Source organism: Thunnus thynnus, chromosome 23 (genome assembly GCF_963924715.1).
Source record: "Thunnus thynnus chromosome 23, fThuThy2.1, whole genome shotgun sequence".
Lineage (NCBI taxonomy): Eukaryota > Metazoa > Chordata > Actinopteri > Scombriformes > Scombridae > Thunnus > Thunnus thynnus.
Window position 1 is genome coordinate 15,131,505 of NC_089539.1, and position 21,613 is coordinate 15,153,117.

Sequence of the window (21,613 nt, forward strand, 5' to 3'; positions counted from 1 at the left end):
GAGCGCATTCTGGTATATTTTCTAAGTCAGCTTCTTTAGAGAGCAGAGTCGATGTAGGGCTGAAATATCATAGAAGCATGAAAATAACATTGTAGCTTTATACAGTCCAATATAGGACCTGTAGTTGGTGGCAGTGGTGCAGAGACATATCGACAGTTTCACTGTTCACACATAGACAGATGGTACAGGAGCACTTGAAGAGACTTGTATTGAAAACTACTGACACAAGCTAACATAAATCAAATACAGTGTGAGTAGAAGTGCAGAAGGTCTCGGAGTACATTAAGGGTACAACATGAGGAAGTTATAATGAACAGAATGAATAGCATGAAATAATTATAAGCATCACAGAACACCGACATACTTTATTTCCAGAGGCTTTCAAACGGCTAGAAGGGGAAGTCTTAATTGACAATTTGGTGCAGATATTTTAAAATCACGCCGGAGTGTGCTGAAATTGTGAGAGTGGTCAGTAAAGAAAAGGGTGCGTGGACTGTATAGGGATCCAGAAACAGGCCCGTCACTGATTTGAAGCTTTTGATTTACAGCCAGCCTAGAAGTAGCTAGTATTCCTTAAGATCAACACAATAACACAGAAATACACATCATTTTGGGAATCTGCTTTGCTGTGTGACTCATTATCAGAGTGTATCTGCATTTATTTAAATCAGTAATTTTTATTCCCCACTGAGGCATCATGCAAGTTCTATGGTGGACAGTGAGTCATAGTTAACAGAGATGTTAACAATTTTACAAACTTTTTATAGTTTGTATAGCCATTGAGACGCTGATAAATTTAATGAGTTTTATGTTAGGATTTCAATCACACTCCCCTTCCCATTGAGAGGAAGCAGTTTGATCGCTTATGATTTTCTCTTAGGATGTTGTGCAACTATCTGATTCAATATTTCCCCTCATTTCATTCCTGGACAAATGTTACTGCAGGAAATTTGAAAACATAGCCCTGTGTGTTGCAAGTTTGATGTGAGGATGTTAGAGTTTTGTTCTGTTTTTCTTGCCTACCCCTGTATCATCCACGTGATGTCTTCTCATGAGGCTAATGATGATGGTAGATGCTCCAGCCGGCTTTACTGACTTTAGCGACCCCTCTCCTTTTTTGTGGATAAAAAGGTGGGGCAAATTGCCCAAGTGTGGCATAACTAAACATCTTCACCACTGCTCTCCAGGCGTTTCCCAGGTGTGTTGCATCAGTGGCTCATGAAAGTCAGACCTGTCCCCAGTGTATCACATTCTGACCCACATGCCTGTATTTAACAAACTAAATGACTTATGACACACAAAGTTTTCAGCACAGATGATCAGGAAATACAAGGTTTGACACAACAAATATTGTAGCTATACAAAACGAGGAAGAGTCTCCAGTGTATTCAAAGATATCCTAACAACCATCACAGGCAAATCATTGGTTTAAAGTTCCTGGGTATCTAACTGCAGTATATCTGTTTAAAGATATTTTTGGATTGCTACTTTTAAGACATTTTTCACACCTACACTATGTTCAATGTTCAACTTTGTGCTTCTGTAGCAACTGTTGTTGCTACAGAGAGCGCAACTAGGTGGATATTTCCATATTCTGCATGAAAGTATTATCATTCTCTGTTAGTTTCTTTTCATTATTTTTGGAAAGAGAATAATCTCAAATGCTGCATGTCCCATTAATGAAATCAGTATGACTGCTCAGATATCCTGGAATAAGATTTGTGTTTTGCATCGGTTCATTTTGTTACCCGATGTTTTTATCTACCCCTGTCCATTCTGTGAAAAGAACCTGAAAGAAAATGAATGCCAATTTTTGATCCACCTTCACCTGAGAAACCTTCTTACTGTATTTCAAATTTGGTTCACCACCTTTCTCTTTTCAAATTCTCCACCCTGCAGCAAACGGCCTTGGGAACCCCTCAAGACCTCTGTCGCAATTTGAACACTGCCTGTTGCAGCTCTGCAGATTCACTTCAATATTTAGGAGCAGCTCAGTGCTCAAGGACATCTCAGCTTCACAAGTCACACTGAAATGTTTAAAAAAAAAAAGTATTTTCTGTCCATATCTGCCCAAATATCTTCCCTCGAATCAAAATCTCATTACTTCTTCCATCTGATAAATAGTCGATTTTAACAGTGGCTTCACTGTGTATACCAGGAGGCGTTTATAGAAATTCCAGCTAATGTAGCACCACATACATTTTGAATTATGCCAAACTTGCATTGTCCTGCCCTGATTTAGTGTTTCACAGGAAATAAATCAAGCTAAAGAGGTATGAAGCTGTAAAAATGCTGCTTTATTCTCCAGCAACTCTATATAGACAAGCTATCATTAAGTATGGAGTATTTGTCAGAGCAGCTTTGCAAACTGAAAAGGTTAAGGTCGTGGTGGATGCCTTTCATAAGGAAAAGGTAAGCCCCATGTTTAGATCTTATGATTCTCTAATCATCCTTTAATTATATTAGAGGGAATATAATCTCATTACAGACAGAATACACCGTTAAATCACTTATCTTGGCTCGGAGGTACTGGGTCAGATAGTGGAGTCAAGCAGCTTGTGTCAGAGGCAGCAGGAGAAAAACAAGTGGGCAGAAAAAAAGAAAAAAAAAGAAAAAATTGGGCTTAGTCTGCTCCGTGGAGAAACACCTGCCATGAACACCAATACCCATTATCCCCAACCTTTAGAAAACCCCTCCAACACACACACCCACAACCTCGGTATAATAGAAGTCAACCCCTAACCCCTTTGAGACTCAAAAGTCAAAAAGCAAAAGGACAGCTGACTGACAGACAGCGAGGGGGGGATTAGTCACAATGAATCACATGCTTGCACGCACACACCCTGCCTCTCTCGCTCACTCTGTCCATCACACACACACACGCGGTTTCTTCTTCTGATTCGGAATTAAGATAACATCCCCTCTGTAATCACCTGCCTCCACATCAAACCCAGACTCTGTCCCTCTGACTCAGATGTGGGGACGTACACACACATTCACACACACACACACACACACGCTGTTGCTGCCTTTATAAAAAAGTGCGTGGATGTCTGCAGTACTACCCCACCCACACACTGTCAAACCAAACACACATAAAAGTGTCTGTCTATCCAGTTAAACCCAAGCCAGAGAGTCTGGCGGAGTGCAGACAGCGTGGAGAAGCTGTCTCCTCCAAGGCAACATTAGCCTGGGAGACTGAGCAGAGAAGAAACACACTCCAGAAAGAAAGAAAGAAAGAGGAAGGAGGAGAAAGAAGTAGATCAGTAAAAGGAAAAGAGAGACAATGAGGGGATAAGGAAGAGGTAGGGACAGAGAGTCCTTACACTTTCATTGAGCGGAGGGAACGGAGGATTCACGTAGCAGAGCTTTATAAAGAGAGACAGATAACGAAACAGAGAGAAAGATAGATTATGAACCAGAACATCTGGGACAAATATTTCTCCCGCGTTTCGTTCTCCCCTCTCCTGGGCTCATTCACTCCATTTGGCAAAATGTCGTCGTGACAACACGAGGGCCGCGTATCCATCAAAGATGCACCACGCTCACTGTAATTAACATAAAATACACACGCTTGCACTCGAGAGACACAGCCTGCTGAATATTTATGGAGAAAAGTTCAACAACAGTTCCTGCATCGTTTCATCTTTTATTTCCTGTGATCAGACATTGTCAGAAGTGTTGGTCTGGATGAATACTCAACATGCAGATAGTTACATTATTAACATAACAGAACACACATAACATAACACAGAATCTGATGTGAACATGTGTATCTGAAGAGGATAGTGCATAGAAAGCAATGGATTATGGACACTAAAATAAGACTGACTTTGACTAGTAAAAATAGACATTTATTTCCCTAAGGGTGCTGGAGTAAATGGGGATGGGAGGAGTCCAGGTGTGGCATGTGATAGAGGTGGCTAGCTTCCTTGTGGTGGTGGTTCCAGTTCATCTTTGTTGCCCTTGTAGCGGGCCAGGGTTGACCTGTTGGTCCTCGCTGTGTCTCCAAAATGGCGGACAGTGTCACTGCCTCCCTGCTATACTCACAGGAGAGATAGACGAGGGGTAAGAGAGGTAGGGAAGGAGATAAGAATCGAAGGGAAGAGGTGTCTGTTTCTCTCTCAGGGTGCTGTGCTCGGGTGCTTCCAGTCAGGTTTGGTTTGGTTCTCCACTACACAGGGTTTTGAGGGTGTGTGTCTTAGTGCTGACTCATTCCTCTCTTCCTTTTTCTCCGGTTTGGTCTGTCAGTCGGTCAATAATCAGTAATCCCACACAATAAATTCTTCATTGCTCCCTCTTTTCTTTCTCTCTCTTCCTTAACCCCCGGTCCTCAACTTGTTCTGGAGACAAAAAACAGAGAGGGAAGTGCATTAGAGAGATGGAGAGGCAAATAATAAAAAAAAAAAGAAAGAAAATAGACAAATAGATGGATATTATGTCACACAGGACAGACGAGACAGATAGAGGAAGGTCTGAGAGTGCAATAAAAGGGAAGAGGATGGAGTGAGTTCGAGAAGTAGAGAAAGGACCCGAGGGCAGCGGATTCCATGTTAGCGATAAAGACAGCCACAAATCCCCAGCACTCTCTGTCAATAACCATTTGAACCAGCCTATTGCAGCTGATGCCACTGGATGAAAACTGGCTGAGAGCAGAGGGATGAAAGAGAAAAGAAGAAACTAGGGATATACTGTAAGGAAGGGACAGACAGAAAGGAAGAAAGAAAAATATCTTCCTTACGGACCAACTTAATAATGGTGTTGTGGATTAGATAAGTCCATGTCACTAACATTTCATTTCTCCAAAAGAAACTGAGTTTATTTTATTGTTCAGCCTGTAAAACAATTATGGACAAAACCAGCTGCAATAGCCGGCCTACTACACTGTAAAACAAGGTAAGGACAAAGAGGAGATTTTGAAGAAATCACTTTAAGGATAATTCTAGTTTATTACAACGTGGGTCTTGTTTTTGTAGTCCTGGCCATCATTTCTATAGACGAATCCGGCGCCATTACTGCGGTGGCAGAGTGGAACTGAACACATTTATACTGACAGTGAAAGCAGAGATGTTTGGGTTAATCACAGTCGGCAGTTGCCCCCTCCGACAGATGAAGGTAGTTTGTGTGACTGTGGAAATTATTCAGTCTCTGAACACTAGTCTGAAAAAAATAACTTTAACCCACCTTTCTTGTCCAACTTCCACAGTCTGGATGTTAAAAGTGTGGAGTAGCTAAAGAGCTGTTAGACTAAATTTCTCTGGAAAGTTAAATTTAGTAGATTATAACCTGTATTTTCATGGCATATGATGACGACTATATTTTCGACATATAACTGCTTTTCCGGGCTCTCTTGGACATATTTCTTGGCATAAACATCCAAACATAAATTTTTTACATAAATTTCAGTGCAGGTTTACAAGTGAGGTGCCACTGTACTGTTGTAGTGGCGACTTGGCTACTTCCACCTGCAACCTGGATTCGTCAATTGGTTTTGGTGACATTGTACCTATAATACCAAAGTGATTGCTGATATCTGGAAACGTAGCAACATCGCAACAACAAATTCTGACAGGGCAAAAGCATTAAGGATGCACTGAACACATTAAATACAATACTGATGAATATGGATCAGTATATGTGCAGATACTGGACTCATTACGCAGCTTCAAAATCTGCAATAACATGACTGATACACATCTTGTCAAAAATTTGGCATTTATGCTATCAGATATATTAATTCAGTCATGGCAGGCAGACAGCTCAGTTTTTTAAAATCTCTGGCCTTATGTTACCTTACACAGAAATGATTCCAATGGGCTCCACACAGTGAGGTAGGGTATACAGACTTTAAATTAGATAAAAAAGAGAGCACAGGTATCGGATCAGTACTCTGTCTCAGCGGATACTCTGAGTGAAGGTATCAGAATCAGGAGAGAAAAAGTTAAGATTGGTGCACCCCTGAAAACCATGAGACAATCAGACAGGTTGGAAACAGGCCAGCAGTTCAGCTAGATAAACAACTTTATTTGGAGGTAAAAACCAAAAGTGAGAGAGAGAGTGACAGCAGTTTGCGAACAGTGATGGATATTTTTACGTCCAAAACAGTTAATGTACTTATTTTACACCTTCATTTTCTCCTATAAAACTAGTTTGGCTATCTTGGGGATACAAGATACAAGACAAGATAAAATACAAGAATAAATGTTAAAGTGCAGTGCAAGGAATGAATTAATTATTAATTACCGACAAACTTGGTGACCCAAGCTACGAAAATAACACCTGAATCTTAATAAGATTGAATTATCCTTGAATATAAACATCTATTTAATCAAAAGCAACAGTATATACCGAGTCAAGATTTATTGACATCTATTGAGTGTTGAAATGACAAATAAAGATCATTAAAATGATTGAGATGTTGTCTATATTAAAGATGATGTTGAAGCAGGTTTTTTTTTTTTTGGAGCCGGCTCCTTTTTCATTTTGACACTTGTGATCGCAACACTCACTGAAACCACAAACAGGGATCTAAGCTTGGCCCTTTGAGAGTAAAATGGAGATGGAAGGGTCAGTCTAAAAAATGAAGTGGAGAAGGAAAAGATAGGGAGCAAGAGGCGGTCATGCGGCGAGAATATGGAATGAGGAGGCGAGCAGCGGATGGAGAGATCAGCCTCCATGATAAACTCTTATTCATTGAGGGAGGGGGAGGGGGGGGAGAAAAAGAGGGACTTTATCTGTCCTTCGACTGCCTCTTCCTCACAGTTCGCTATCTGGACCTGTTAAGTGCTGAATGCATTAGAAATGTGACTAGGGATGAAGGGATGGTGGATGGAGCGAGTGAAGTGGGGATGGTGGCGTGGGGGAAAGAGGGCACAAAAGAGAGTGAAAGCAGGTCTAAATGTTATCACTGACTGTGGCGATAAGAACGCTAATTATCAGTGACAAAGGCTGGGCCTCTGACAACGCCTCTGTCTCGGCTGACTCCAGTTGAGGGGTCAATATTGTAAAACTGAGATTTGGGGGATTTGTTGTTTTTTTTTTTTTTATCCTCAGTAAGATGGCATCTTGGACAATCCTATCTATACCCACGGTGCCGCAGTTTTTAGCGGAATGTAAGATTTGAAGGGGAAGGACGGGGAAGGGGAAAAAAGATTTTGCTGTTTGAAAATTGTCTGAGCTTATGCTATCAAGTGTCTTTGACAGAGAGGGCAAGGAGATGAGAGGAGGCTGTTAGAGGGCACGGTTTGGATCATCTGACCTCTGGAGGTCAAAGTCATGTCCTTTGACATTTGTTCTCTGCGCGGCTTCCTGCTTGGCTCTGATAAAGCTGTGTAAACATCCTAATCACGAGGCTGCATCAGCTCATATCAATTCTACTTCATTCCTTTCCTCTATTTTGTCGGATGTGTAATTCTGCATATTATTCCTTTAAAGCCTTATCACCCAACTGTTTCTTTTGCACCTAATGACTTTAAAAGCAAGTCTTAGATAGATAAGCGCAGACGAACAGGAGTGTGCTGTGATTGCCGCAGGGTGATAAACACAAGCGGATTACCATATCGTCTCAGGCTTGCTTCCAAACAATTTACAAGATCATAACAGCATCCGGACTGTGAACGTACCCTTGCTGAATCTTGACGAGGCTACAGGTAGCTCTCTTTAAAATGTACACGCACACACACACATACACACACACATCCACACGATGAATAAAACATAGTGTAATTTACATGATGTATAGCTTAAAAATCTGCCTGCATCTGACTTTTAAATCTAATACCTACGAGAGTGAGCTAGAGATACAAAACTCACTTCTCCTAATTTCCGGAAAAACAATGCAATTGTAAAAAGAAATCTAATAAAAAAAGCTCTATGAATGTAAATAGAGCCTTTCTGGGGCCGATGGATGTTATATATTGCCAAGTGAGAGAGGGGGAATCAAGTTAATATCAACCTGAGTGACATTACTATTACTGTACAGTGTGTGACCGTGGGAGACAGGGGGCGGAAAAACATTTGCACTTGGCAATGAAAGGAGAGAGCGGTGGAGAGGACAATGGTATCCAACTAGCAGCGGCTACTCCCTTGGTCTTATTACATTAAAACACACACAGAGACAGTCGGGGGAACGCCTGTGTCAGCAGGTATTATGGAAATAGGCCGTAAGGTTTAAACTGGCTATTTAGAGTGAGCTTTATTCAGGCGCCAGTAGCCGGGTGGAAATTATATTCTCCTGTCTAAAAGCAAGAAGCTGGTGCATATAAATGGATGCAAGTGTGTATGTGGATGTGTGTGTGTGTGTGTGTTAATCCATTTAGACATTTAGAGAGGTTCTATTGGAGCTACCGTACACACCTATGAGACTAATGACGTATGCTGTAGCAAACACACACATGGGGCTACTTTGTAACACACACATCGATTCAGCTGAAAACTATCCTACAGGAAGAGTAAATGCTACAACTTACATATCATCTGTCCATGAGGGTGCATGTGCATACTTGTCATTCTTTTCGGAGGGAAAAAGTGTGTTATTTTGGAGTGTTTTTAAGCATAAGCTCACATGCAAAGAGCACAGTGGCACAGTATGAAATTCTCATTCATTTCACTTAACAAGCATGAAGTAAACATACAACATAATATGAAAGTTGAAAAATATGCTAGCATCAAAATAAAAGAAATCTACACTTTATGAATGAGGTGTAATATATGCAATATATGACAAGTTATAAAAGACAAAAATACGCACCTGTTTGGCGTTGTTGACACACTGGAGGTAAAGAGCAGCTATGTTGGAGCAGTGAAGGGTTTTTCCAACGTTCTCCTTGTAACATGCCAGGATCTGGCCCTGCAGGTCTGCACACACAGGATACATCTCATACCGCCTGCGGGGGGAGAGAAGGGGAGAGAAGTAGTGTGAAAATGGGGAAAAATATGGTGTAAAAGAGGAGGGGAGTTTGGGGCAGGAGAAAAAAAAAAGTGTGAGGGAAGAAAGAGAGTTAAGGGAAAGGGATGTTAAGTGTAAAAAAGGGGAAAGAGTGGCAAAGGAATCAAAGGTGGAAAAAAAATTGACAATGACAATGTATATACAGAAAAAGAGGAAGAGGAATAAATGGTTGGTTTGGAAATTATCCTATCGATGGACACTGTTATCTCAAGAGAGCCCATGCAGCCCCCTGAGCTATGCTGTAGTTTACAGTGTGTACACCCCCTCCTCTCTCTGTTACTACTGTCATTCCAGTCCACAACACCTGAAGGAAGAATCAGCATTACTGTATCTGCTGAGGGAAGGTCAAAAGTCAATCCAGCCTCCACAGCCTGCTGTGATGATCATGCTGAAGTGGGCATTACAACATATCGACAGAGGCCAGAGGGTTTTCTAAAAATGGACAATACGAGGTGTCAAATAAAGCTTCTAGAAATGGCTTCAGCCCCTGAAAAGGGAGGCACCATCAGTGCCATGAGACTGTATGGGAGGTAAGCAAACCCTGCACATAAATGTGTAATGCAGAGCAAAACAAGAAAATAGTGTCAGTTTAATCTAGACGAGCAATAAGCCTTCCTTGCTACAATGTGATGATGATAATGATGATGAGGTTAAAATTACAGGCATGATAAGTATACCTTCCTGGTAAATTAGTCCCAGTTCTTGTGTCTTACAGCTAAAAACCCTTTAAAACGGCCTCACGAAATAGAGCATTGATCACTCTATTGGGTACCAGTGAATCCATCCATTGATTACGAATGGCTCCATGTAAATGCCTGACAGTGTCAACCATTTACATTCTGAGTAGCTGTCACCTTGGAGTGAACTAAATGGTAATTTCAGTCTTTTAAGCATCCAGAGAGAAGATGCTGTTGTGTAGTGGGAATGCTATATGCCTGGTTATGGGCTACACATCACTAGCTTAGCACTCAAGTCTGTCCTTGAGGTCTGCTTCAGCTTTAAGGCAGCTGTCTTAGCTGTTATGATCCAGATGCTAGTGCTGCTACTGGTAGATGTTACGCTAAACTTCAGTGCTTTTAAATGGAACTCTTTCATTACATGTACAGCGTGCAAGAGTTGGCTCTTTTAGCCAATCTAAGCAGAGGGATGTACCACCAGAGCTGATGCCTGGCTCAATGTTAACTGCTTTTGTCTGTATCTTCACACACTCCATAAAAATCCATAACGACGACATATGCACATGCTAGGGCTATTATGCTAATGGAGGTGTCATCGTTTTGTTCACACCAGTGCTCAGGACACTCCATCTGCCTCACTAAACACGCCTTGCATTCGTGTGAAAGGAAAAAAAAAAAAAAAGAGGTTTTGCCTGTCAGCAACTCTGGAGATCTCAAAGGAATATTGGTGGTGAAGCTGAGCCCCTGGAGTCAGAATCAGATGTTTGATTTGCCCCCTGGAGTGAGAAATTACCCCCCTGTTGGATACAAAGCATGGGATTGGTGGCACGGGTCATTACCCAGGGTGCAATGCAGCAGGAAGCTGGTGCAGTGAAGATGTTTACATATGTGCTACACCGCATGGTCATATTTGTTAGGGATGCTGGAAAAATCTATAGTCCTCCACAGTGCAGGTCAGTGGCAATTTGTGACAGTATAAGCAGCACTTCAACACCACTGTGAATAATCACCACACTTAAATATTGACTATCCAGTGCAATGCACAGTAGCCAAACAGGGCAAGAGGCTTTTAGAGGCTAAAGCTTAAGCTGGTGAGCAATATTTCAACAAATAAAAATGGATTTTTAGTCAGTTTGGACAAATAGATGCTGTTGCATAACATATTTGACACTTCCAAAACACCTTCCTTTCCTGAAGAGGCCACAAACAGATAGAGTAATCTGGATAGTCCTATTCTTTCCCCTCCATAAGCAGAAGTTTCATCATTTAAATTTCAAACATATAAACACGCAAAAATTGGTGGATTGCTGCCAGGGTACGTCTGGCTTTTCCGTATGAATCATGACATTCACAACTTTGAGCACGGACTGGAACATTATGCTGTTTTGGTGTGGAGAATTAGGGCTCGTGGATCCATTGGGGAGAAATTCAGTCATTTGCTAGGAGGCATGACAAGGCCATTGCTCTGCGTCAGGGTATTGAACGATGACAGCAGCGCTAGCAGAAATCGCTGCCATTCTATTCCTATGGATCCTGACGCTCATTTATTACACCGCCTATGGGCATCTACAGGGACGAGAGGAGCCACATACACCCACTAATTACTTTCTTAAGCGTTTGCGTTAATGCCAGGTGCATCCTGCTGATACAAACCACAGTGTTTATCACCAGTAATGGCCTCTGAGTGAGAGAGAAAAGGAGGACAGAGGAAGGGAGTGAGGAAGAGGTGGGAGGGGGGGGGGTGTTGGATAGAAATGAAGAGCCTTTCTTGATGAGGAACTAGTAGACAGTGGTACTTCTATTTTAGCTTGCTCTCTGGTTCTCTCTGTGGGGAAGGGGCTGAGACAGTGGTTGAGTTAATCATGGAGACAATAACACTGTCACACACACTCTGTAGCGGCACGCTGCATCCTATATCATCTATCATTAAGATTAACATTAAGTTCCCACCGCCAACCCCACAGAGCTTTTACCGGACGACTACAACCCTCCCTCCCTCCTCCTCGGTTTTACATTAGGTGCCCTCATATCATTTACAATAATATGACTGCTGTAGCGCTATGCGGCAGGGTGAGCAAACGCAAGAACGATAGACATGTCAGATCGTGAATGCTCTAGAAACCATACACCTTTTTTTTTTTTTACCTTTTATGTATGACATCTACCCACATTTCTTGGCTTAATAATATAAACTGTTATGGAAATAAGCTCGAGTAAATTTACCCAGTTTTAGGCAAGCTGGAGGGGGATCTTATTGTTTGTATTTAATTACAATTTGAACCAACAATGCCTTGCTACACAGCTACTGTATATCAAAGCATTTTACAAACACCATACCAAACAAGACAAACGTTAGCTTGTTCATGTTATATTCATACCTTAGCAAGATAGATTTATGTGTAAAGGGTAAAATGCTGCCAAATGGATACACAGTAGATTCCTCTGCTATGGGAATCACTGAATATAATTATAGATATAGTTGAAAACAACTATGAATCATCCGGTTCCCATGTAACCTGAGTAGTAAGGCATTCATAAACAGGGACGCTGTATAACATTCCCAAAGCATTTTACTGTTGGTGAAAGGTTTACAGGAAATGATAAAAATTTGACATTTTTCTAATGTCAAAAGTTCCCTCACTGAAAGTCATGATGTATTTGGGTCCATTATCAGTAGAAGATGACAGGTTGTGATTTAACTTTTTTGCTTTTGACCCCTTTTTATGAATCAGTGTCTGCTAATGACCCCTCATTATAGGGTGCAAATCCATGAGTTACGAGCAGCTCAAATTACAAGCATGAAGATTTTCTATTCTTAGTGTCTCGTTTGAGTAATTTTAGAGGCCTGTGGATGTAAAACTATACAGAATTTCACAAAACAAAATCAACAATTAGAGAAAATTATGAAGAAAAAAACTGAATTTTTGTGTCATAATCTAGTTTTTTAAAAGATTTTCTGACCCTTTAGATTCACTTCATGACTGAATCTAGAGGTGCTGACTCCACTGTAAACTTTGGAGAGACACTGTTGCTCCATATCTGTCCTTCATACAGCCGTCACACATATTACTGAACATAGATAAACACACACACTCGCTCGTCAGTTAATCACACATACTTGACACACTCATGGACGGACAAAAATTACACAGTAAACTGGACCAGTCTTAAGTTTGGACACACCTTTCCATTCATTTGAATGGGAAGGTGTGTCCAAACTTTTGGCTGGTACTGTAAATGTCTACACAAACAAATCAAAAGACTATTCTACAGGTTATAGAACAGCCACTGCCAATAAATGTCCCACAACCCCCCCTCTCTTTTAGCGCTACCCTTTTTTCACCATCTATATCTTCTCTTTTTTCCCTCTTCCTTTTATTCCCTTCCTCCTACCCCAGATGTTCATGGGATATTTAATAAAACTCCATGTGGTGGGAGACACTGAAATAAATAGAGACATCTAGCCAGATACAGTTGGTTATTATTTGTGTGTGTGTGTGTGTGCTGCACCCCTGTACCCCAGAGACAGTAAATCTAAACAGTCATATAGGGGTCTTGCCTCATGCCATCAGTAGCAGTAAAGGTCTCATTCACCCCAACCCCCATCACACATATATATATATATATACACACACACACACACATACACACCAACCAAGTCCCTATTGCCTTGATCCACTGATAGAGGGAGGAATGAAAGGGAGGAGTGAGGGTGGGTTTAGATATCTACATTACAGTTTCACAGCTCTGCGTCATAAATCACAAAGCGGCGAGAGGAAAAAAGGAGGGACAGAAAGAGAGAATAGGAAAAGGACAGAGGTGAGAGGGAAAGAAAGAGGATTAAGAAGAGATGCTTTATCTGAGAAACAAAAAAGTCTTATGTGTATGAGACAGAGGACAGAAAAGAAAGTGTGGGGAAAAAAGAGAAGAATTGTATATATGAAATATATGCATATGAAATGAAGTAGGAGACATAGAGAAGAGTGGTGTAGGAGAGGAAGCCCCTTCACAAAAAAAAAGCAACTCACTCCCTTTATGAAGTTTTCCTTTAGGAGAGAACAGAAAACGAGGTTGAGAGGAGGGGCAGAAATGATATGAGAGGGTGAATGTGTCCCATTTAACATGTAATAAAGCAGAACAGATTACCTGCTCACTCCTTCTCACTGTCTGTCTCCCACCTCAAGGTGTCTCTATATCATTTAATACAATCCCTTCTTTCAAGCACTCCCACTGCACAAGTCAGCACATTTCCATGGAGGGAGAATATTCCGATGGGTTTATGGCTACGGCTACATTCTTCAAAGAACATATTGACTGCAAGCCGAGGATGTATTGAGATCGATGTTGGGATTTTTCATACAATATGCATGGGCTATGCCAATAGACTGAGCGAGGAACAGTATCAGTCCATTTTTCATACCAACATATATTGACCATGACTACCATCTGCTGTAACAATGTAGAGCTGTGCACAAAAATGACATTCATAGATCTCTGTTAAGGATACACCATGCTTCAATAGTTGAACAAAGTGTGAGACACATCTGGAAACATGTACGTTCATCTGTCATAATTTCAGATGCATTATAACTCAGAACAGAGACACGCACACACACATATTGATGCTCAAAGGAACAAGCAGGAACAATCACAGAGACACTGGATGCCAGAGCCAAGAGGACATTGTCCACTCCAATACTGGTTGGCATTAAACTGTCCCCTGCAAAAAAAAAAAGTGTTATTGATCGCAAAAACTGGCCTCAGGGGAATCTGGCTATCATTGTAAAAGTTTTCACTCCAACTGCAGTAAGAACACTGCTTCCTGTCTCTAACTTATTAGATCTGTCACACCAGTGAACAAGGGTGCAGCAGGACTGGGTGGAATAACATGTAATGACTGCAACCAGGCAAAAAAAACAAAGAAACAAAAAAAAAAAAACTGGTAGAAGTAGAGAAATTTTAAAAAATCTGTATGAAAAGACATCAGTCTATTACTTATTTTATTCCACAAAACCCAAAGAAGCTAAAGGTCTTAAATGGTTAAAGTTGTCTAAGAACAAGCAGGAGAATAAAATACAGTCTAGCATTGGTAAAATTTTGATTTAAATCAGTAACTCTCTGATCAAAGATTAAGTACTTGACATTTTATAGATATTTGCTGTCACAGACACTTTTCATTCTGTTCCAAAAGAGTGAAGCCATAACAATATGAGATTGCCTTTTGCCTTTTCTATTTGCACACAAGTTGCTTATTTGCAGGCATTGCTGCTCATCTCTTTTTATAGGATTTTTCTAGATTTTTAATTTTTTTTTTTTTTTTCCTGTTTTTGCCAAGTGACCCTATTGTAGAAGACGTCATTTGGTTTGCTATCACATGACTTCACTAATGGAGTTATCATTCTATTATGATTAAAAAGCACTTGAACAAGAACAGGAAGAAGCCATTTTATGGTCCGATTTGGTCCATTTTCACACATGTTGCGAGTATTTATCTCACCCACGCACACGCATAAAAACACACACACACACAGACCCACATCACACACGAGCAACACATACTGTAGCTAAATCGACAGTATGGATTACCCTACCCTGCCACCAGATTGAGTTCCCAATCGCCACATTGTCTATTTATCATCATTTGGGTCCACTTAGGGGTTAATAGGGTTAAGGGGTGGGTGCCGGTTCCCCCTTAAATAGCCCTCATGTTCTCTCTAGTTAAGGCAGGTGTCAGTACTGAGGGGGGTAAATAAATACAAATGATCCAGTTAAGGAGAAAAATGACACACATTTCGCTCACGCTGCTTTTAAAAAGCAGACCTGAGTGACCCCCCGCAGTGAAATCCATCAGCATGGATAAGAGATTGAATGAGAGAGAGAGAGAGGGGAGACGGAATCAAGGAAAGCGTGAGGGATAAAAGACTGCTGAAGGATGGAGTGAGAGAATGCATGAGTGAGGGAGAGAGGCAAAAGCAGACAATAACAAAGAGGGAGAGAGCCGGAGAGATTTAAATTAAGACAGAAAACTCGGTTACTAAGTGAGCAGTGAGGGAGACAAAGAAGGATGAGCGGGTGAGAGGAAAAAGAAAGCCAGCATGTGTCCTATTTGACCCCTCTTCATATACAATCTAAGCTGACTGTCCTGAAGCAGGGAAAATACTCAAAAGATTTCACAAACATACATTGAAACATGCTGCCTCGAAGATGTTCAGGGATCCTTTTTTGTGAAATACACCGTGACATTACAGTAATAACGTGAAGCAAGTGGTAAACATGTCGTACATATTCTCTGCATATCCAGAAAATGCGAGGAATAGAAAAAAACTGAAATGTCACTGTGCTGCATACTATATGAAAAGAAAAACAATACAGAAAAGCAATAAATGCTGTGAGTGGGTTTCCCGCCCATCTCCAATGCAACAAAGTCACTAAATCAGCCACTAAAAGGTGTGTGTGTGTGTGTGTGTATTGTATGTCCATGTGTGCGCCCACGCAGGTCCTTAGAATTGTGTGTGCTTTTTACAGCCAGCACAGCGAACCTCTTAAGACCGAAAGAAGAGCTTTTAAAGCAGTTATTGACTTCTGTCTCCTCAGCTGACCACCATCTTGTCCCTGCACCCAGGTTGCCTAGCTACGGTATTGTGGTTCATCCTCACCTGACAGAGGGGTCAAAGCACCGCTCAGTCTGTCCTACCTCGCTGACTACTTTAGAGAAAAACTGCTCGACTACTTCAACTGAAGTACTTGGCAATAACTTGCCTGCTAAATTAATTCCTGTCATTCTTAATAATTAAAACAGCTGTTCAGTGCAATTAAATATCAATAAATCATTACTTCATTAATTTTGAGACATCAGTATCATTCCTTTAAACAAACAGGAGCACTGCCAAGAAAATGGAAAGCCCATACCTGTCTCTACACTTTATTTACATTTTGCAGCAGCAGGGTGGATTTTGCAGGAGACCTGCTGGTTTTCCTCCAGTGTATTTATCCTCTCTAGTACCATGAAAGATAAAACAAATGTACAACGCAATAGTCCTGCAATGCTTTGTTGCTGGGCTATTGTGGTGGATTGCATTAGGTTGCAAGGGATTTTCAAATTTTGTGTCCACAACCTTTATGACATGAAGAAATGGTTTGTGGAAAATTAAGGGAAATGGTCATAAACTGAAGTGACAAAAACCGCTGGCAGTAAACTTCATCATAGTCTTTACTTGTTTACTAGAATGAAGCCATCATTAATTTGATAGTGACACATGCTGTTTAAAAAAACGATACACTGCAAAGCTTTTAGCAAGAACTTAATTACTGAGTAGTTTTCTTGTAATATTGTGCAATATATTAACGTGCAGAAATAAAAAAAGCAGATAGAGGGGTAGTTAAAGTTTTTTATTGCTGGGTGTTTCTAGTTACTGGGGGCTAAAGGAGGGATGAGTGGGCTCTTCTTTCTCCCACACGGTATGGAGAAAAAAGACAGGCTGTCAGGTGTGGTCTCTTGAACGAGGCACTACAGCACACCGGCGTTATGAAGAAAAACAACGAGCCATTTACATTCAACAAGTTTCGCTCCACGCCTACTCATTCCACCTTTGTGCGAGTGTGTGTTTGGAGAGACAAGGCGAGGACTGCGTGAGGCTGCTGTTTTTGTCAACTGGATTGAATTAAAAAAAAAAGATTTATTCAAAAGAGCTAACAAAAAAAAAAAAAAAAAACAAACAGACAAAAGAAGTGAGTGTGTAGCCTGAGGGAGGAGAGGAGTGACAGTGAAGTGACAGACTAAAATGAGATTTTATTCTCTATGGCCAACTGTATAGGCTGGAACTGAAAAATGCGCCGCTTAGACACACATCTGCACACAAACACAGAAGCGTGAAAATTTATTGCCTTTTCTGATCTTATGACAAATGTCACCATCAAGGCAGAACACATAGTGGAGTCCAAGTTCACAAATGAGGGTCTCAATCTTTCAGTATTACACAACGCTGTCAAACCTACACCCGTTCACCAGTATGGGATGTCCCTGTCCCATATCAATTCTGCAGGGACTCTGGAAAAACACGGAGTGACCAGCTTCAACAAAGAAGCCCAAAGCCTCGCCAAAGGTTAGCGCTGACAGGAAGCTTAGGACTACGCCACCGTTTCTTTCATTCCCCCCCCATTCCACCTTTTCGCATAATCTCACATCTATCATTTTCCTCCATGCCTGTCAGCTTGCGTTTCAAACTAAAGCCCCATTGGGTCACCGCAGCCCGTCGAGACACACATACATACTCTGGTGCAGACACGTGTGTACATGAGCACGCTTAAATGCATTTATCCTCACACACACACACACACATGCACCCTTACATAGGCTACATGTAGTGCAGTAAAGGTCACACATTCAGTACTGGACAGTGTGATAATGCATCAGACTTGGATAAACAACTAGTGGTGAACATGGCAGCATATAAATCAGGTGCAGAGACAGATAGCCTCCTTCCCACAGGCAAGTGGAAACTCTTATCTCCAGTCAGTGTCACATGGAAAGTGAATAAAAGCTTTGGCCCTATGTGAGCGTGTGTGTGTGTCTAACGTACTGTGTTATTACATTATCTCTTACATGTTGTGTATATTCACGTATGTAAGAACTGTACAGCAAACGTCTTTTGTCTAGGTCTTCAAGAGCAAGACGACACCGTACAGTTTATGATTCAGAGCAACAATTTCAGACACTAGAGGAGCCAACATCATTTGTTCATGCTCTGTTCAGGCAATGTTGCCCATGTGTCTGCTTTTTTCAGTATTAGTATTGCCCCAGCCTTATGTGGAAAATGATAACTATTAGAAAGTGTGAGGGAATGTAGCCTTGTGTGCGTCTTTCCATATATATATATGTATATATATATATATATGTGTGTGTGTGTGTGTGTGTGAGTTTGACTGTATGTGTGTGGATGTAATGAGGTCACAGTGATGCAGTTGCATTCCAGTTGGGAGAACTCCATCATTCTCAGAAAACTCTGGCGGGAATACTGCAGGAGAACGGCAGGGAACAGCTGCACCGCACACCTAAACAAACAACTACACACACACACACACACACACACACACAACCTCATATCGCCCACGCACCCTTCCCTCCCGTGAGTATCTACCTCTCACACTTTATTTTTTAACATGGCCAAGGAAAATGGACGCACCGTACTGCAGAGATGAAAGGAACATATTGCATACAGTGGGATGCACAATGGCTACCTGCTGGAACCTATCACGTTTGTAAATTACATGCTTAAGTTGTCTGTATATATTACTTACTAACATGAGAGAAACACATACTAGAGGGCGACACGGGAGTAAAATTTTCATCTTTCAATTTTCCAGGCACCTGCTTTATTTCATTCAATTGCATCGTTTTAGATTTTTTTCCAAGACTGTCCTGATGAATCATTTTTACTGCTGATCCTTTCTGAAAACAGAGTAATTAATTCCTATGTTGACTATTACAAAGCCTCACCTCTAAAGAACCTGCAAGAACAGGTGCAGCATGTAGCTGTGACACATAAATTCCTTGCAAATCCCTGATTTTTTCCTCTGTTCCTGATCCAAATTTCACAAAGTAATAACAGTTCCATCCCACAGGACGCAGCAGATAACTGATCTGACATCATATGCAGATGGAAAACTCATACTGCTCAACATATACAGATGTTATAACCCTTGATAGGAAAGCCTCTCCTGGTCCCACACATTTTCTCCTCCACTAAAATAAACCTAATATCAACCCTAACACTAATCAATCCCTGGAGTACCATCACTCCCTTTACAGTGTCACTGACATGAGCTAGAGAGGGGAAATGAAGACATTCTTATAAGAAAGATGTCATCTTCCACACTTTATAACATCCTCACATTAACATATCAAATGCTAATTCTATCAAGTATGGATAAAGCCCCGGCTTTGCTTTTTTTTTTTTCCTTTTCCTTTTTTTAAATCTCTGGGGGACATTTTCAACTTCGAGGAAATCAAAAGCCTCTGTAAGACAAAAAAATATTTCCTCTTATTATTCAACAGAGGACACAGATAGCATCTTATCTCTGTGGGGTCTCTGTCATAAGTGAGAGAGAGGGAGAGAGCTTTGAGGGAATGGCGCACACATTATGTTCACAAAAGATGTTCAACATATGAGCGCATACAAACATACGCCATGATGCTTGAACTCACACACATAAACAAGCTGGGGCCAAACACGCCCTGTTAAATCCAATTAACCCTCATTTCTGATCCCCTCAATGCATCCCTGCCCCTGTCTTGTAACACCAGACCTTCCCGCTATTTCATTAGCACAAACACACACACACACACACACATACACACACACACACACACTCACACGCACACGCAGATACTCTTGCCCTCCTCTACCTTGCCACCATTGTAATCCAGTCACAACCCTGCTAATGCACCTCCTTTAATCCAATCAGCCAATCACGGCTCTTTGTGCAAAAGGCCTGTGTCACATGACCACCTTAGACCAACATTCGCTTGCAGTTAGCACTGTCATTTTGCACTAATGTTATTCCAGTGTATTTTTTTCCTTTAATGTGATTTGGGAAGTCTCAGCTCCAGCTTCCATGAGTCTAGCGCTAAACCCCCGGTGGGCTAGGCTAATCAGTTTCCAGCATTTCTGAGGGAGACAATGATCCCAGTGTTAGCGCTGGCTAATGACAAGCTAACACAATTAGCCCGGTCTCCCTAGAGGAGATCATAGCCAGGGCCCATTCTTGCCCCACCTCCTGCAGGCTCCTCATCCACTTTCCCTACATTACTATGGAGCCTAATGGCTTGTTATTAAGGAGACAGATGGAACACGGATGGGAAGGGATTATGCATCTTCTTGAGTTACATATATGTGTCGGATATGTGCTACATCCATGACTGCTTGGATGTTTTATATTACCTTCTCTTCTAATAGCTTCAATACAGTAATAATTCTTTTAACTGCAAGGTGTGGCAGAAAGAGCACCATCAGGGTTAAGAGTAAGGACCATGCATGCTAAAAATGTATGCACATGAGTATTGTAATGCATTTTGGATAAACATAGATCCCAAATATGAATTTAAAAATGTTTTGTAGTACCAGATGAGAGGAATTTGCAGTATAAGACAGAGAGAAAAACAAAGTCTAGATTATATAAAAGTCAATGTAGAATTATTTTCTGCAGTACAAAGGTTATCTTATACTTCCTGTCTTGATGTAGGAAATGTTTTACACAATACATTATGCCCTTCTAACACTGAGACATACTAAGCGCACAAGAAAAGCCCCGTCAGCTATCATCAACATGCAATCAGGCTTATCAGTGAGCCGCATCATCAACAACAGCTAATGGGCCGGGCTAATGTGGTTCTGATTGAAAGACGTAGGTTAGAATGTGGCCAGCATAATTCAATAATGTATTCACTGGTCCACATGGACTTCTAATAGTCTAGGAATGCATAATTTTTAGATAGCACAAAATAAACACCTACTGTGCACGACAAAAGGGCTTATTGTGAACATTTTTTTCAACAGTAAAGGAACAGTGAAAATCCAACTTGTAGAAAAGGCTATAAATGAATGATATATAATTTAGAGCCTTTGGATTAACTGTGTCTGTGAGCTTACTTGAACTTGGCATTCACTTGGTCTGCAGCTTTATGGTAGTTCTCCGTGGTGACCTTGTAGAACTGAGCACTCTGCAGAGAGAGGAAGAGAGAGAGAGAGAGAAGCCAGCGAGTGAGAGAAATGCATTTAAATGTGATTGTAATCTCTTATATAAAAAAAAAAAGTCCATCCAATTTATTCACATCTTCACTTTTCAGGTTGAAGATATTTAAGTGAAAGGAAACATGTCAGCAAAGAAACATCTCTTTACAATTCAGATCTGATGTGCAGCAGGCGGACCAGCCATTAGGACTTATGGACAGAGAGACAAAATTTTCCAAATTGGGCCCCTTATCAACACC

At 41.1% G+C, this 21,613-nt stretch overlaps 1 protein-coding gene across 4 annotated transcripts in view; it reads right to left on the minus strand.

Moving 5' to 3' along the window:
* Positions 1-3,629: 3,629 nt before the first annotated feature.
* chchd3a (coiled-coil-helix-coiled-coil-helix domain containing 3a) overlaps positions 3,630-21,613 on the minus strand; it is a 71,833-nt gene continuing 53,849 nt past the window's right edge. For all 4 annotated transcript variants that reach the window (XM_067581519.1, XM_067581520.1, XM_067581522.1 and 1 more), the window contains 3 exons: positions 21,273-21,343; positions 8,750-8,885; positions 3,630-4,343 (listed from right to left, as the gene is read on the minus strand). In XM_067581519.1, the coding sequence (XP_067437620.1) occupies positions 4,320-4,343; positions 8,750-8,885; positions 21,273-21,343 (231 nt within the window). In that variant the 3' untranslated portion in view covers positions 3,630-4,319. The remainder of the gene's footprint in view (positions 4,344-8,749; positions 8,886-21,272; positions 21,344-21,613) is intronic.